Source organism: Eleginops maclovinus, chromosome 1 (assembly GCF_036324505.1).
Source record: "Eleginops maclovinus isolate JMC-PN-2008 ecotype Puerto Natales chromosome 1, JC_Emac_rtc_rv5, whole genome shotgun sequence".
Lineage (NCBI taxonomy): Eukaryota > Metazoa > Chordata > Actinopteri > Perciformes > Eleginopidae > Eleginops > Eleginops maclovinus.
The window spans coordinates 2,161,590-2,180,581 of record NC_086349.1 but is presented as its reverse complement, the minus strand read 5'-3'; the positions used below and the strand labels follow the sequence as shown (position 1 = coordinate 2,180,581).

The 18,992-nt window shown below is 40.1% G+C and overlaps 2 protein-coding genes across 3 annotated transcripts; one reads left to right on the top strand and one right to left on the bottom strand.

Annotated features, from left to right (window-relative positions):
- Window positions 1-1,137: 1,137 nt before the first annotated feature.
- On the bottom strand, window positions 1,138-17,854 carry tm9sf4 (transmembrane 9 superfamily protein member 4). The gene is made up of 18 exons (XM_063882405.1): window positions 17,810-17,854; window positions 15,062-15,166; window positions 14,023-14,122; window positions 13,713-13,869; window positions 9,230-9,374; window positions 8,817-8,940; window positions 8,582-8,703; window positions 7,762-7,873; window positions 6,857-6,927; window positions 6,540-6,672; window positions 5,863-5,944; window positions 5,685-5,760; window positions 5,502-5,585; window positions 4,564-4,739; window positions 4,407-4,470; window positions 4,194-4,313; window positions 3,616-3,705; window positions 1,138-2,549 (listed from the first exon to the last, which is right to left on the bottom strand). Exons 1-18 carry the CDS (start codon window positions 17,825-17,827, stop codon window positions 2,400-2,402), a joined length of 1,929 nt encoding a protein of 642 aa, XP_063738475.1. The 5' UTR covers window positions 17,828-17,854; the 3' UTR covers window positions 1,138-2,399.
- Window positions 10,206-13,003, top strand: LOC134863731 (zinc finger MYM-type protein 1-like). 2 transcript variants are annotated; one of them, XM_063882385.1, is made up of 2 exons: window positions 10,206-12,520; window positions 12,786-13,003. In XM_063882385.1, the coding sequence occupies exon 1, from the start codon at window positions 10,347-10,349 to the stop codon at window positions 12,510-12,512; it is 2,166 nt and encodes a 721-aa protein (XP_063738455.1). In that variant the 5' UTR covers window positions 10,206-10,346; the 3' UTR covers window positions 12,513-12,520; window positions 12,786-13,003. The 2 variants fall into 2 exon arrangements, with proteins under 2 accessions (XP_063738455.1, XP_063738463.1); XM_063882393.1 differs by lacking the exon at window positions 12,786-13,003 and having other exon boundaries at window positions 10,206-11,637; window positions 11,731-12,687.
- Window positions 17,855-18,992: the final 1,138 nt, after the last annotated feature.

Sequence of the window (18,992 nt, the reverse complement as noted above, 5' to 3'; positions counted from 1 at the left end):
ATCCTCATTAACCCCCAGAACCACTACAAATTGCCCAAATCAGCAAGCCATTTTTCTACGGTCTTCATGTGCTAATCGTGCTAGTTACCCAACATATGAAAGTTATCATCCGGCAGTTTCTATGTGCTGGGGACTCTACTATACATTTCTAATAGAACTTTGGGGGACTCTACATTTCCGTGTTCACAACAGGACTCTATGAGCTAGCAACAGATGAGTGAGAGATGCTATTGGTGTGTCTGATGGACTGAGGAACCCGGGGGCTTTACTGAGCAGTCCCAGGGCAGGTGGCAGGGCAACTTCAGTTTGGCTTGATTCACTCATCATAGAAAAGTTGTTGTGTTGATGAGGAGGAGGTGTCATTTTTACTCTGTTGCTCCTGGAGAAAGAGGGGTGTCCAGGCTACTTCCCTAACTCAATTCTTTACTGAAGCCATGTTCATGGTAACCATAAAGACAATAAATATTAACTGAAGGGATCATAGTGCCCTGCAAGCTTTAAGAGTTGATCACTGAATGGCTTTTTGTTTTGGAGCTTGTGATTAAAATTGACCTTTAGAATATTCCCTCAGGATTTAAATGTGCCCCCCCTCCAACCTCTAAATAATTCTACAGCAGTGCAGCAGAGAAGGATCCATGTGCTGGAGATACAGTTTATGTGAGGGCTAGGGATAACCATGTTGATGTGCCCAGGTTGAGTTCAAAGGAAACCAAACACATATATTCCCTTTCTTGAAGGGGGATGTGATGAAAATATGAAGCTACCTGCCAGCAGCTAGTTAGCGTAGCATCTTGACAGGACATTGGAACACTTTGACAGTTAAACCTGCTGGTTGTAGCTTCATGTTTAACATAACATTATGAGGGTTATCAACAAAGTGATCCCACTGTCGACAAGGAAGCCAAGACGCGTCTCCAAAAAACGTCGAATTCTCCTTTAACAATATGACTATTATGCAAGGCGGTTAATATATTTAGTGTAATTTAGCTAGTCGAACACCTCAGGAAGCCCTTAGCTCGAGTTGCTTTTCAAACCAAACTTTAAATTCATGTTCCATCCATGCTTTAAATGCAATTGTAAGGTTATTAGCTGGAAAATCTGACAAAACAAAGAAAATAAAACATTTGTCAGCCCGGATAAGGTAAAAAATGTGTGCTGTAATTTAAGAATACATTATTACTGTACAGATCTATTAAGAACATGTCAATGCTCTGCAACCCAGGACACTGAAAATGTTTTCTGAAACAAGGATATGATCCAGCTGGCTGTCATATTACACACACACAAATATCATACATCATAATTAAACTTAAAGAAACGACTCAACAAAAATGGTCCTTTAAAAACAACCTTCACAAACAGTTTTCCTCCCATTACTGCATAGTTCAGCAGGCTCTGCTAAGGCTACACTGACGGCACGGCGAAGGAACCAAACATTTGGACTTTTTCTGGACCTTTCTACCGGGGAAGCTTCAGACGTCCTTGCCATTCTCGTGTTGTCATCTTTTTTCCATCTCCAGTTGCTTCCCCCAACAGTCCATCACTTCAGGTCATCGGGTTCACAGTCCCATTCTGAGTTGTTCCGCATCATTTAGAGTGAATGGACCAATATGTCAACATTTATAAAGAGACTCGTTGTTTTGGAATGAGGGGAGATATATCTGGATTTCAGATGTGGTTAACATGGTCACACCAGGACATTGTAACTGGGGTAAAAATAATAGATCATTTAATTTATCCTTTCTTGTGTTACAATGCATTACTCCCAGCATAATTTCCATCCGCTTTTGTTGGACACAAGAAAGTCAACAGTATGACCACAGTTAGACTCCACAATGCTTCCCTGATCTCCAGAGTCTCTGAGAGGAAACCATTGGCAAACAGAGACAACGGAAAGAGAAAAGTCAGAATTTATGGAAAGAAATCAGAGCAAATATCCTGGCAGAAGATGATTGAAAAGAAAAGAAAATCCTGTGATGACAAAAATAAAACCACGATAAGTTAGACTCCGCAAATAAAATAGACAAAAATGTGCAGAAACCATTGTTTGACAAGCTTTGGCCCACTGTGCTGTGTGCGAGGTGAAACAGCAGGAGACGTGAAGTGTCCCATCAGAGGATTCTCTCTGAGTCTCTGTCCTGGTTAGGAGAGGGGTGGGTAGAAGCTAGAGAGAGAGCGAGATAGAGTACACAGCTGGTTTACCACCTTACTGTTATTCCCCAGGAGGCCAGCGGATGGGGCTGCTGCACCACGAAGAGTACCCGTCTCGTTCCCTCTACACAGAAGTCAGTGCTTGTTGGACATGAAGAATAAAAAATATATACATTAAAAAAAAAAACTGAATGTGACAAAAAAAAAAAGGAAACTGAAAACAACGAGAAAAGCAGCGACAGCGACCCTCAGTCGATCTTGACCGCGGCGTAGATTTTCCTGATGAACATGTAGGCTGCGTAGAAGCCGATGGTGCCTGTTAGCAGCCAGAAGGACAGCACCATCAGGGCGGTGTAGCCGAAATACAGGAGGGAGGGGATGAACTCCACGATGTCCAGCTGCGGAGCAAATCAAGAGGAAGCGGGATCAACAGGTGCGTCATTTCATATCTTTTGCTATTCACTCCCATAAAGTCAGACTTCCAAGGTGCAATTTTAATAACCAATAAATCCATAATAGTCAGTTTGCCAGCTCTGAGAGTCCTGTTGTGAACCCGGGAATGTAGAGTACCCCAAAGTTTCATATTAGAAATGTATAGTATGTGTTCCCAGCACATAGAAACTCCAATGAATCATTTTCAATATTTTCTGACATTTTATACAAAAAACGATGAATCAGTTTTATCTGGAAAATATTAAAACATGGAAAAAATGTTTAGATGCTGTCCTACTTTTACAAGCATTCATATCCTTCTGCCAACTAGTCCAGCTGTACTTCACATACATCCGTCTAAATTATCATTACTTTATTATCAATATCCTTTAATCTGTTCCAAAGTGTCATAATTAGCAGGTTCTGTGAGGTCATAGTGACCTTTGACTACAAAAACCTTATCAATTTTGAAGAAAATGTTGAAGAAATGTATATAAAAACGTTCCTGACATATCACATTTAAAAGATAGGGATAGAAAACCTGAAATTGTAATCCCTCTGGACACAGCTGTTGCCAGGCACATAATCAGCACAAGCAAAGACGTTCTGACTCTTAGTTCCCGGGTCTCCTTTATGTAATGTTTGTTTCAGCTATTCTGATACCACAGAATATTTACAGAGCCACATTGCTCATGTGATATTTGAAACCTTTGAAATGGAGCGGGGTCAACAGGTGGATGGGGTTTCATTTCTTTCTATCATTAAAGCAAAAACACCTCCACACCAAATGTGTTTCCCCTCGTTTTTACGTGGAAAAAACACAAATCACAGTGAAATATATTTTCTATTAACTTTATAATCCGGACATAGAATAAGTTGTCGGCAGGAGACATGTTGAGTTGTGTGAAATTCATATTTGCTCACATCCTGCAGGAAATGTTTAGTTGGAACAATGAATGAAACATAATTGGCTGGGTGCCAATCACAGAAGCTGTGGTTACCTGAAATGTTAAAAACAGCCTCAAGGTTTACCTTGTTGATGAAGTAGAAGACGGCATAAATGAGGACGTAGAACGCGGATCCTCCTGAAACCAGGAACGTTCTCCACCACCACCTGTAGTCCTGATGGAGAGCAGAAACAGTGATGATGCAGCAGCTGCTTTTACTACAGAATGTTGCTTCCATGTACACACTCCAAAGAAACCTGTATAAAACAGCCCTGCTCTCTAACTGATCATTACACTCCCTCATTGTCTGGTAGAGTGTAACTAATGCCTTTATTGTTTGCTAATAACTTGTTTACTAATGACTCATCGGGTATTGAAACGGATGGATTTGGTTTATTAGAAATCCATCAGACAGGTGTAAATCCTTCTTTAGCCTAACACACTTTTTATTTTTTTGCTTAAACCATTCAAAGGTGGCACATGACTTTTGAAAACGTAAACATTATCCGTGTTTTGAATACACAGAAAATATGTAGAAACGTTTTTGGATCTACACAAGGCATTTACACCAAACTATGATGGCGATCTTTTTAATTAAACACTTTCCATTCAACCAAAAAGATACCAAGGTACAGTACACACACCGAGCCTGAGTGAACTTACCTCTGCACAGAGCTGGAAGTACACCATCACTATGCTGATCTGAGAGCAGGACACCACCAGGATGATGAAAACCAGGAAGAGGAAGCCAAAGAGGTAATAGAACTGATTCTCCCAGATGGCCTGTTGGTAAACACACAAATGAATAAATAAATGAATAATTGTACAGCACTGAAAGAGATTGCAGGACGTTGAGGGCAGAGCAGTAGTACTCACACTGAAGATGAAGAAGAGCTCGATGAACATGGCACCAAAGGGCAGGATCCCCGCCATTAGGATTCTACAGGAAAAGGAGATTTTAGCTTCTTACAAGAGTGTTTAAAGCCTCCATTAAAGAACATAAGTGGCTGTAGACTCAAAGGCATACACTCACCCTACAAACTTGTTCATGTACCAGCGCTGCTCGGGCACCTGGCGGGGGATCTGGTTGGTGCGCACTGGGTTATCATAAGGCTGCTTGCGGAAGCCAAAGTAGTATCCCAGGTAGACCAGGGGCATGGAGATACCGAACCACATGCAGAGCAGGGCCAGCATGGTGGTGAAGGGGACCTGGTGGTGCAGGGGTTCAACAATCCATGAGTGTACTGATCATCTTTACATACATGGGCTTACTCTGTAACACAGCGGTCCACCAGGAGTTCTATGTAACTTATTTTTGTCTGCTTTCTTTCTCTGAACTTTTCTGTTGATTAACTCTAGAATTTACCTAAATCGTATTGCTAGTAAACTCTAGAATATACTAAAAATATTTGTACTGATAAACTCCAGAATTTACCCACATTGCTGACAAACTCTAGAATTGACTAAATGACTTTTTCCTAATAACCTCTAGAATTTAAGAAATCTTTTTGCTGATGAGTTTAATTTAAGTTACCTGCTAATAAAATAAATGTATATACATATATAAGAAATGGCAGTTAATTATGACACTATATCGATAGGACAGAAGTTGGATATTAATGTATTGCACTTTTTCTTGTTAAGGCAAACTGTGTAACCCCTGAAAGAAAGAATAACACGTTCTCCCTCTTTTGAATGACAAGTTACCTTTTTTCGATTAGATTAAACTTTTTTATTCAGCTACTTATTATTCTGAAACGTGCTGCTGACTTTCATACAGTCAGTGGTGGCAAATGTTACAAGTATTTTAACTTGACGACTTTAGTTTTGCTAGAGTTCGAAGATTTTGGTTTTACATATTTTCTCAAAGTGACATTCTTTGATATGTTTAAAGTGATTCATATTGTATCTCATCTCAAGTCTTATTTCAACATCACATTTACAATAAAGTCATCATGTCATGACACTCACTGCCCCAGAGGAGTGCTCCCCCCAGATGAAACAGTTGAGAACGAAGCAGATTCCAAAAACCACAGCGGGATACAGAGTTGCTGTCTGCAGGGAGATACAACAAACAACCTCAGCCTTTCTGTTCACAGCAGCAGCTCCTTATTATACATTAAAGGTTAGAGGGTGAGGTAAGTATTGGCTTACACAAAACGCTCCTTTCCTCCACCGATGGCCCTTCAGTGTGCGGTACAGTCTGCCAGCAAAGTAGCCCCCGAACACACTGCAGGAGGAACATCCCAAGCAGAGTAAATCAAATAAATACACTTTTTCATTTTCTGGGATTTTTCTTTATGGGGATAGGAAAGATGAACATGGCTCTTACCCCATGAACATGAAGAGGAAGCAAGCAGTGGTCATCAAGGCTCCTCTACTGGAGGGGGACAGCATGCCCAACATGGCAACAACTATGACACACACACACACACACACACACACACACACACACATTACACAGACAATGTCACAATGCGTTGCACAAGTGGACTGAATATTTTGGTTTTTGGAGGTAACATATTTAGAGGTAAAAAAGAAACAGCTGGAGCTCTTTCTCATGTGGTTGCCAGGCAACATTACCATGATGACAATACTCCAAGAGTTATCTGGAGTCTCACATCGTGTACTTCTGTACCTACAAAATCTTACACATATTGCTCGGTGCACGACCTCAGTGTATTAAGGGAAGTACCTGAATGGAGACACAGCATATCTCTAAAAAGTCATTTGAGACCATCACAACTTATTTAGACAATAACTCCCAACATTTAATGTCAACTCATTCAGAAACTAGTTTGTTTTAAACCGTCAGCTTCACTTTGGTTTAGAAAAAGGTATTCCTCTGCTTCATATTAGCTGGATGAATGAGAGCCCCCGCACCATGACAACATTCCACTGACCCTATGTAAACGCGCTGTTTGAACCATGTGAATGAATGATGGGAGAAGAGCTGTGTGGTGTAAAGAGAGATCTACAGGGAAAATATGATATAGAAAACAAACTCACAGATGACAATTAGGATCATACAGAAGAGCTGGATCCCTGAGCCTAGCAGAGAGCTGAGGATCATGGGATACTGAGGGGGCCTGAAGACGTCACCGTGGACATTCTTCCATCCAGACTCCTCCATGGTGTCCTCCTGTGTAGAAAAAAGAAACACTGGGCTTAAGGGCCTGGAATATACTGATAAACAATAAGAGGTCCCACTCCAATCAGTAGATATTTAATCAAATCACTCCCATCCAAAAGCTTTCTCAACTCCACAAGTGTTCTTTTCCCAAGGAATTGAAACCAAGCAAACTGTCAGGACTGCATTTACTTACTATGTCATCCTCTCTGTTGTAGTTGGCAATGTCCTTCCTCAAAGTCCTGATGATGATCATACTCAGAATACCTGAAAAGTGAAAGGCAGCGAACATTAGACAATATATATTCTATATATTTATGAGACAATTTGCCTTATACAGGGAGGGATTTTTTCTTCTTATCTTTGTATTCACCATTTGTTCTTATTTTAGTACAAGAGCACTTACCAAGATATGGATAAAACATTTGGTTCTAACTGTCCACAAATGATTGGCTAAGTTTTGAATTTGAGGAACATGAAAAAGCATAAATATCATAATCAAGTTGATATAACATGTGTTTGAGTTATTATAGTGTGTGTATAATTAGATGTGTGGGCTGAAGAAATGTTGGTCCATTGATCTGTAAAAACTATAAAACCTCCAGCTTCTGAAAGGCTTTTACTCTTCGAGGGTTTTTCCTGTCAGGCCTTAGGTTCTATGAAATGTTATGCTTTCTTTATTACAACTTTTCTGACAAGGAATCTCAAGCATTATTGGGCATGTGCCAGAGTATTTGCACACAGCACACACCTGCCTTTATACCTGTGCTGATCATAAACAATCAACCATTATGCCTCCAATTTATGATCATGTAGGATTGGTGACAACACTTCTGGAGCTGTCTGTTTGCACTTTTTTGTCTTAACAGTTGCAGTCTGAGGCCTCACATATAGATGCACATGGCATTAACAGTGAGGTGTAAACAGAGCAAAAGGCTCGTAGTATGTGTTAAAATCTCACCAATCAAAAAGGCAGTTTTATAGCCAAAATGTGTACGTAGCATTTGTGTTTTGGAATGAACTGCAGCACTTTATTGTGTTTATAAGGCCATTTGAGAAATGATAGTAGCACTGAGCAGGATTTGTCAAAAATGGACATACCAGACAGGAAGAAGACGACCACCACAGAGTTGACGATGGAGAACCAGTGGATCTGGACATCGCTCATGGTCAGGTATGTGTCCCATCGAGACGCCCACTTTATCTCACTCTCCTGCACAGAGGACATTAGAGGCTCAGCCCTCCTTCCTTTACATATATCTAGCTGTAGATCATCTTAGAAAACTAAAACAGCAGAAAAAAATGCTGGAATGTTAACATCTGACCTATATAACCATAATTGTACAGCAGTGGAAGTATACTGTATAGGGTGCAGTCGTAAATAGTCACTCTGGCACAAACTGGACCATTTGTTATTGGAATGTGATGTTCTGATTTAGAGAGCAGCTCTCTCTAAGAATGGCAGAGCGCAAAGCATTTAGTAATACGTTTCACTAGCTTTCATTTACTCTTACTCCTATAGCCTAGCTTTTTTCAAATGTATTTTCATAGGCATAATGTTACAGAGTACAGGCGAGTATCCCAGATATTATAAATAACATCACCTTTCTTCACAAGAAGCAGGCACAACATTTGTTGAATATACATATTGATGGGAATGGTTTTTCTTATGCATTGAAATGTATTTTGTAGTCATAAAGAAATAGATGGCTCTGTTTCTTCAAACAACAATTCTCTTGTTTTCATTTTCAGTGTCAGATTGGATAAACATACTTAACAGAGACCCATTCTAGTGTTTAGATTGTGTAGCACAGTAGCAGACTAGATTTGAAGTTGAATAGTAAATCCCTTCAGCTTTTCAGCCTGAACAGACTCCTACAGATGATTAAAGTCCCTGGGAATCCATGCAGCAGTCACTGACCTCCCAGTGGACGGAGTAGGTGAAGAGGACTCCGTTCTCCTTGGTCGGGTCGATCTCCTGTGGGGCAGAGCCACTGGCTTCAGGCAAGGTGCAAGTCTTGTCCGTTTCCACAGGCTTCAGATCTGAGAATCAATACAAACGAAACTGGGTAAGCATAACGCGTGTCACCACAACTCCTTTAATCCCATTTAGATCGTTTTAAATCACCATAGGTCAAACACATTACACAACCTACCATCTACTTTGACACTTTGCGGTACCACCTCAAAGCGCACCACCCTATAGTTGTGAACATCCCCCTGCTCTAGCTTCTCCCTGTGGAAGTACAGGATGAAGGACAGGTGGTTGTGCAGATAAAACTGTGAGGGAGAAGAGAAAAATCAAAATAAGGATACTTTAAAAACACAGGCAGAATGATCATTTGAGTAAATATTGAATGGATTTCAACACTGACACATAATCACGTGTGATTCATCTGGAAACCTTAAAGTGTTAAACAAACATTAATGCAGATAAATCACATAAGCAAGTTTGACCCAAACCATGATCTTGGCAGTTATAATATACTCCTTTGTCAATGCTTTAGCTAAGTCTCAGAAAACTGTTGGACTTCATGGCAAGAATTCCTGAATCGTTGTATAAACACACCTTGTTGTTGTCGACAAAGCCCAGTCTGTATCCGTGTTCAAACTGGATATCTTTCCCCACGTCCTTCTTCTGCTCCTCCTCCCCTGCTGCCTCTCTGTTGGGGTAAAACTCTAACCTGGTGGCAACTGGCAGGTTGTCTGCAATACTGAGAGGCACAGAAAGGTTCACTTAGTTATAGTTTGAATATTAAAAACATCTCATTTCCAGAGAATCACATTATCTAATGTAGTAACAGACAACAAACTGCATTCTGCTAAAAAAATACTAGACTAGGAATTACTTCAAACATTTTCCTTTACAAATCAGTCACTGAACAAAAAAATATGACTGTTTATATAAAGTAATGTGTGGTATAGATCAGTGCAGGAATGAGTCTTAAAACCCAGAAATGAGTTAAAATGTTAGCACTTCTGGGGTACCTCATCTCAAAGTCAATGTTTTTTTGAATAGATTTTTGTTTAGATGCCTAAAATAAGATCTGTGGTTAACACACGTTAAAGAGGTTGTGACATTTGGTTGTACCGCACAAAACCCTTCAGTACATACCCCAATGGAAAATGTCTGAAAGTGGATATGGCGAATGCTAACAAGCGGCTAAATGAGACTACATTATTTAGTTTAGTTTTAATCACGCCAAACATTAGCCGCCTTAAGCTTAGCAGTGGTGATGTGAAGTCATGTGACTGTCATTTAGTTTGTTTATAGCATAACATCAGCTATTTACTTCTGCTGATTGCGTTTTGCTTTAACTAGTATTAAAGCGATACTGGAGATTATCCTGCTAAACAAAACGTGTAAATATTCAAAACACTGGTTTGCCACAGAAATGATTCCAAAATCCATAAGGGATTTTGTTGAGGGATCCCTTGAGATGCTGTATACTTCTGAGTAGGCCTACAACAATACATCATCACTGCGTCACTGTAGTCCTCGTGGCAATAGGTCAATATTAGCATTTGTGTACATAGGCGCCGATACCGTGGGTGCTTCGGGGCCCGAGCACCCACGGAGATTGCCGAGCACCCACGGAGATTTAACCGCACACACGGAGATTGCCGAGCACCCACGAAGATTTAAACCGTTTAACCGCCAATGTAGAGCGCAGCTGGCTTACGAAATGGAGAGATTTCTGATAAAACCCCCCAAAAAAACATCAAGCGATGCTCAAACTTCCACAAGTGCCCAGTCAACTAACGGTAGGCCTAACGAAGATAACCAAAGCAGTGAAGGTGTGCGGAAAAAAGGACGGTCATTTCAGGCTAGTTGGAAGACGAAATTCCCGTGGATAGCATATGCCACCACCAAAGACAAGGTATTTTGTGAAGTTTGCACAACTGCTAAAAAAATGAATGCTCCGCTTCCATCAACAACACACGATCAAGAATCGTTCAAAGGTTTTGTACAGGATGGCTTTTCCAGCTGGTCTAAAGCACTGGAACGATTCAGATCTCATGAAAAGTCAAATTTGCATCGCATTGCTGCTAGCATTGTTGCTGCTGCTAATGCAGGTGTTAATGTTGCCGCTTCTATTTCTGCTGGAAAACTAAAGCAGATGTCTGATGCCAGAATAGCTTTGTTGGCTGTCCTATCGTCTATTCAATATCTCTCGTGTCAGGGATTGGCCATTCGAGGAAAAACAGACCAGGCTTCCAATTTGATACAGTTGCTAAACTTACGTGCAGAAGATATCCCGGAGTTACAGTCATGGCTGGCTCGGAAGGAGAGCAAGTGGCTATCTCATGACATCCTCAACGAGATGACTGAAATTATGGCCCATGATGTGATGAGAACGCTAATTGGAGAAATTAAGTCTGCTGAGTTTTTCTCTGTGATTATGGATGAGACCGCCGATATTACGGTCAAAGAGCAGGTGTCTATCTGCTTCCGTTTTGTGACTGAAGATCTGGAACCAGAGGAACTTTTTCTTGGATTTTATCAGACATCAAAAACGACAGCAGAAACCCTTTTTCAGCTTTTAAAAGACGTTTTGGTTAGATTCTCACTGCCAGTCAGTAAATGCAGAGGACAATGCTATGACGGTGCGTCAAATGTGTCTGGCATTAGAACAGGTCTACAGGCTCGCATGCGGGAGCTGGAGCCCCGAGCACAGTACATCCATTGCACTGCTCATGTTATGAATTTGGTTGTGCATGATGTCGCCCAAAACATTCCACCATGTCGGAACTTCATGGTACTTATTCGTGACATGGTAACACTCATCAGAAATTCCCCAAAGCGACTCACCTGGTTCCAAGAGTTTCAAGGCAAAGACGCATCATCTTTGAAACCGTTATGCCCGACGCGCTGGACCATGACAACGGCCTCGTTACAAGCCATTGCTTCCAACTACAGCGCGCTACTGGAATTTCTGGAGGACCTGTCTCTGAACGAAAAAGGTGACGCAGGAGGTAAAGCCTACGGTTTTCTTTTGCACCTGCAGAAATTTAGCACTTTTTTCTCTTTGAAACTCATGCTGAAATTCTTCTCTCGCATGGAAACAGTCAATGCTGCACTCCAAAAGAGGAGTTTGCACCTACAGAAAGCTAGGCAGATGGTTGACACGCTCAGAGAAGACATAAAGTGTCTTCGTGAAGAAGGATTCCAAGGATTTTGGGAAAACACAACTGCAGCAGCACATGACTTGAATTTGGAGAGCCCAGCTGTGCCAAGGCCAAGAAAAATACCCCGCCGACTGGAAGATGGAGGTTTGCCGCACTGCTTTCAAACACCAGAAACAATGTACCGACAGCAATTCTTTGAGATCATGGATACAGCGTCAACATGCCTGGACTGCAGGTTTAGTCCTTCTGTATTCGAACGCATGCAAGATGTTGAGGATTTTCTGATCGGGAAGGGTGACTGCAAAAGCATCATGGAGTTCTATAGGGATGATTTGGATGAGAAAAGGCTCAGGCTGCATCGTGATATGTGCATTGACTTAGCAAAGCAACGAGGAGTTCGCCTAGCTTCTTTTCAAGATGTAGTGGACTTCCTAAAAGGCAATCAGGGAGAGCACCTGAGAATCATGTTGCCAGAGATGACCAAACTAGTGAAACTCGCACTGACTGTCCCAGTAACATCCTGCAGTTCAGAGAGGTCATTTTCAGGCCTGCGGCGACTTAAAACTTATTTGAGGTCCACGATGGGGCAAGCAAGACTGACCCATATTGCTGTATTGAACACTCACAAGGATGTATCAAGAAATAGGAATCTGGATGTAATCGCAGACGAATTCATCAAGCGCACTGCTGCGAGGAGTGCCACTTTCCTCATAAAGAAGTAGCGTCAATGGTGAGTGAAAACAAATCCAATTTTGATATTTAGTAGCTGTGTGGGCCTATGTGTTGATGGTTAATTGACTGCATTTTACTGCGTGGACCTGTATGCTTTGTGTGTGTAACAACAGCATTAGATGGCCGATTATAACTTGTTTGGCTGGCGGCGTACGTGTCTCACAGCCACGGTGGTGTCGAATTTGCGTTGGATTGAGCACTTGGCCTTAGTTAATGCGAGTCGTTTTACTAAATCATCTTGGTGGAATTGATTATTACTTCAGATCATCTACCTGTGCATCGAACCATCCTGCCTGCCTCAACGACGACTCTTTTGCCTCTTCCTCGCCGGTACTTCTATATCTGACCTGCCTGCCGTGCATCGAACCTGGACTGTGACTGTGACCATCGGACTCCTCTACTGCCTTTCCCATACTGGATATTGTTTTATTTGTTTTTGAACTGCCTACCTGTTTACCGAACCTTTTCAGTAAAGATTATTGATTGCACTCACCCCCTCGTGCGTTTGAATCCTCAAACTCTGCATCCAGGGCTCGACATTAACTTTTTGGCTTACCAGCCAACATGACTGGTAGATGAAAATAATTACCAGCATATTACCATCATATTTTTACCGGCCAAAATTAAACCTGGCTTTCAGACCTACTCTGACATTGTTTGACATAAACAACCTGTAGCCTAAATAACCCGATGGAAGTAGTATTATTTACATTCATTTGTGCCTAATTTGATATGTGCCTAAATGATCATTTATTATTTGAATAATTCATAGAGGCTTATGCCACCTTCCGTCTTAGATGCAAAAGACTTTTATTTTGATAAAGGTATCGAAAATGTGTTTATGTCACCGTGGGAACGTGAACTTGTCATTACGACTTCAGATCTGGTTACGGATGGATGCACATGCACAAAGTTAACAAATTGTATGGTTTAATGGACCCGTAAGAGAGCTCTTATGGTGTTTTACCCATTTATATTGTTAGGCTACAGAAGAATACATGGCGCTGAAATCCATGCGTTTGACTACTTTTTCCAAATCCATAGGGCAAAAAGTCACGTAGGCTATGTTTTTTGCATAAGGTTTATCTTGGGCGTCGAGGGTCGGGCTTTAAACTTTTTAGAGCACCCACCGGCAGAAACATAAATCGGCGCCTATGTTTGTGTAACAACAGTTAGGAAAGGATGCTCACAGGTGCACATAATACTCCTCCTGGATTCGCTCAGCAACCAGCTTGCTCTCTTCTACGCTGAGCTTTTTCGTGTTGCAAACCATCTCACATTTCTTGTCCTTGTTCATATCCACATTGTAGAGGGTATTCACAATACGGTCTCCACGTAATACCTCACCTACAAAAAAACAACAATATGTTTACACATTTTTCATGAAAGCAACATGTAAGATGAGAGTGCTTTTCCTGAATAGGTTGAGGTTAAATGAGGCAAGTATATCGGGAAATTTCCCAGAGCATGATCCACACGTTTCAGCAGCAGTACACTCACCTAAGTTCTCTCCCTTGTAGAAGATAGAATCGGGCTTACAGAAAGGCAGAGAGTAGTATTCATAGGGAAGCTGGGTGCGGGAGCTAGTCAGCTTCACGGCCTGAAAAACAAATGAGGAGAATTACTGAGCGACTGTGTCTAAGATAAGGTCATATGGAAAACTACCCTCACAACACCTTGGTCTGAAACACATTGGAAACTATTCTTTGTGTGAAGGCTTTCCAACCATGATCAGTAGGAACAGTGTTTTGTATATTAACTTTATGGTAACCAGTCAGAGAGAATTACACAGAGCAGAACTAAAAAGCCAGCGATGCATCATTTTATCTGTTGGTTAGGACCAAATGAAGTACACTGCAGATTTGAAAGCACCGGATGTCCATGTTTTTGGATGGGAGGTGAACACTGAATGAATGAATATGGAAAGCTCAACAACACTACAGTATAGTGGCCATTAATCCAATGTACATAGGCCTCTGCATGGATATCTCAGTTCTGACTTGTGTTCCATAGAATTCCAAAACTATTGTTAATATCCAATGAAGTTTATTAAAAGTAAATTACAGCTTCGTGGCAGGTGATTTCCATTCAAAATGACGTCTTGCCCCATCTACTACTGACATGATGACTCCACAGTAGGCTGTATGATCTAATGCTTCATTAAATAACGTAGGCATCAAAAAGTTGCTGCGATCAAAACGTCCATACTCCTGATATATGTTACATGATGTAGATAACAAAATATAGCACCTTATAACAGAAGAACACAACACTAGAATAGCCGACCTACAGTATGTCAAAATACAGGAAACGGTGGTATCGCTTCAAATGATAGTCAACATCTCACATGTCATCTGTCATGCTAACACAACATTCTTTCTCACATATAAAAGTTATGCTTAAGTGGCCAGGTCTTACATACACAAAGGAACACCCAGTGGTGTTTGACCCAGGAAGTGTGTGATGTAAGGCAACTGAACAAACATACCATAATGTTTCTGTTAAATCCTGAGATGATGATCAGGGATTTTAGTCTTACCTTAAGATCTACTGTGTCACCATCCTGGAAGTCCCGAGGTGCGACTCCGGGAACATAGAACGGCCTGACAACAGGCAACAACAGCAGCAAGGCCCACCACGTCTCCTGACACACACACACACACACACACAATTCTTACATGCACTGAGATTTATGCAATAACAATCTTTATTGATCATCATTATTGTATGAGAAAAAATTATAAACATTAACTCATTACATCATGCACTATAAATTAAAAAGGGTTATCACAGCTTTATTTTAATGATTGACCCTGCATCAAGGCTGCATTATGGCCAAAATGGTAATCACAATTATTAAGATCAATATGTAAACCAAGATGATTTATCCTGATTATTTATTTATTTTAGAGATACGTTTTACTGCACCTTCACATTTAAAACAAACAGAGCAATCCTTCCAATTCACGTTGTGGTACATTCCAGCTGATGTACAAATTACGGATGCGCTATAATGGAAAAAGAATTGCATCCCGTGCAATATATAAAATGAATTCTAAATTCTGTAGGCTACATTTGAAAGCTTATTGCATTAATGCAATCAAACTTTCAATAAACGTTCTGCTTGGGTCATATTGCAGCCGATCATTTCCATTGATTTCTGGCCAAAAATGTTGAAAGCTAAAAATATTGAACTAATTGTGCAGCACTACCATGCTGAGCTCCGAGTTAAAAGAGAAGGAGAGAAGGACAGTATCACAGAGGGCTTCAAATGTCTTTAACTTTCAGGCAAAACAAACCTGAAACCACTTCAGGGTGTTAACCGTATACAGACTATGAACGGGTTCCAAACTGGGGTTTTAAATCGCGCATAGGGTTACATTTCTGATATAATTGATGAGGTAAAAAGTTTGGCTGTATTTCATTTTTTAGCTGCATGATCTCCTCTGCTCGGTGTCAGGACATAGTTCCTCCAACTACCTTAATCCTGTGTAGATATAAAACCTTCTTGGGTATAAAGCCAATGTTTTTTTTCAATACACCTGTTCAACCAGCATTACCATGTAAAAAGCCATGTTCTAATCTGCTCTTTACTTTTTGATCATTTTATAGATTTATTTTGCTGTTGAAAACATTACTGTTGGTGCTCTAATAGCACTTGACACGTTAATAAATTATAATCCTTGCCTGACTTTGTTTTAAAAAGACTATACATTTAAAAAAAAAAAGTAAAAGCAATAATTGAAAAAAGTTAAAACTTGATAAATTACCAGTTTTAGTTTATTTATGTAAAGCACAATTTAATATCGAAATGCATTTTAAAGTATGTTAGTTGAGAATGAATTGCTTTCCTATGGAATAAAACAAAAATACCATTTAAGTGGCTTTGTCAAGTTTACCCAGAAACACATAAAGATACATTTACATTCAGCATATAAGTACAGGCATTGAGGGGGATCATTTCAACAAAACTATTTGAGGAAAAAATACACTGTTCACAACAAGAGAAAGATGTCATATGACTTTGAACTATTATTGCTCACAAGATGGGAGAGGGAGTTAATGTCATGCTCTCTGAACTGTCTCCATGGAGCATAATGCTGCTACTAATACTATTTGATTCAAACAGATATTGATCAAAAACACAAAGCCGGAAAGACCTCTTCTACCTGCTAAACCACAACCGCCTTAATTTGTGGCACAGTACAAACAGAGCTCAAATGAATGGATTAGAGAGTACTGTAATGCAATGACGTAAAAAGCTACACACCTGCCTATCCTAACACAGCCTTTTATCCACTACATTATGTAGTACCTTAAGTTACTTTGCTTGGGTATAGATTCATGATAAACAGTAGGGTCAACACTTAAGACTTTAGTTACATCTGGATTAAATTCACATTCTACCCAACAGTAAATATAGTATTTGAAATAAAATCCACCCTTTACCAGCTTTGGAGAATACACCAATAACTATAACCAAAACATACGATATATTATATTCTGAGCTATTTGCATAATGAGCACTTTTATGTTTGGTACTTGAGTATATTTTAATACTATTACTTTGTAACATTTTGAATGCAGGACTTTTACTATAACATAACATTCCTATACTGTGGTATTTCTACTTTTCAATAAGTACAAGATCTAAGTACTTATATCACCTCCGTCCATCGGAAGGACGTGCATTGCACTTAATACAGAGGCATGGCGTTTCGGTAAATGAAGTTAGCAAGCGTTGCTTATGACATCAATTATATGTATGTTATAAGACACTAACAGCACAGTTAGATAACAAACATTATTAGATAACGTTATTTGTTTGTTTAGTAGCGTTCTACTGGTGTTGAAATATTTCAGCTCTGTTAGATACACCGACAACAGCCTCAAACTGAAGCTACTAACAGCTAGCTTCAAGTCAAAGTTTGGCTAGCTAATTCCTCTAGGCTGTACAGCACATGACAGTCCAACAACCAAGTACGCAGTCATTTTTGCTCTGTCAGTACAGTTTAATATACTAGACAAATCCTACAAATCTGTGTTTTTGCCACAGCTGACTGACAGTCAAGCTAGCTAACGATAGGTAGCTAACTACAGCAAGCAGTTAGCAGGATCGTCAACATTTTAACAGCGGCCACATTTCGTAAACCCGCGTCTAGTTAGCGTCGTTAATCGACCATGTTAACATCCACTGTGGTACGATGTCACCAGTGTGTTTGAATTTATTTTGGAAGAAGGAATGAGCGACGTGTAGTTTGAAGAAAATAGTTCGCTTTCCACTCACCATAGCCGCGGCCGCCATTTTGAATACGTGTCATTAGTGACGTCGCGGAAGTACTGTGGTTACGATGAACCTTTAGGGTTTATCTGACACACACACACCCCGTGTACCGAATAACTGACATAACTTTCTCTACTATGTTTTTTTTGTTGTTATTTTTATTATTAAATGCTTCCTAGTATTCCTTAAAAACAAAACATGTTGTTCTTGCATTTGTTCGAATGTCAATTAAATTAACAGTACATTTAAAATATTTATGTATAGTTGTCGCAATTTTACACCATTTTGGCAATAATATTTGAATTAAACTGAATGAGTAGGGGTTGGAAAAGTATTCAGATTCCTTACTTGAGAACAAGTACTACATACCACACTGTCAACATACTACATGTAAAGTAAACGTACTGCATCGAGAATGGTACTAAAGTACAAGTATTCTACCCAAAGAATTAGGAGTAAAAAAAAAACTCAAAATATATTAAATCAAAAGATATATTAAAGCAGGAACTCTTCCCATTCCGGGAGCTGGAACTGAAATATCTGTGGACAAAACACTTAAGAAAAACTTGCTGCCAAAAAGGCCTCGTCTGGACTGGGCGTCCGGGGTTCAAGCCCTGGGTGAAGTCGTCCCGCCGTACTCTTACCATTCATTCGGCTCTCACCGACACATCCACTGGAAAGCTATGGAAGCTTATAGTACTATTGTACCTCGACGAATTCGTACAAAGAGGTATACAACAATTGAGTGTGGTCTTTTTCACGCGTTGATACGCCAATCGCCTCTCTTTCACCCGAAATCCACTCATATTTTAACTTTGTCAATCAAATTATTAGCAGCTAAAAACTAGCGTCTCCAATCTCCACAACAACACAACTTACCGGAAGTAGTCGAGTGTACACTCAACACACGGAAGTTAACCGGAAGTTCTATTGTGCTCGTAGCCTACAGGAGGGAGAAAGGAGAGGCTGACATAGATTCAGGAGCCCAAAATATAAATGACCAAAAGTTTAAATGATTGGTTATTGGTTGTGGTCACATTATAATGATTTTTTGATTATTGAAAAGTATACAATTCTGTTTCATATGGGTGATGAGACATGTATGTATCCATAAATCTAGTCTCTTAATTTGTCCTCAGAGTGCACCAGATTGAAGCATTTAACTCCAAAATAAAATGAGAAAATC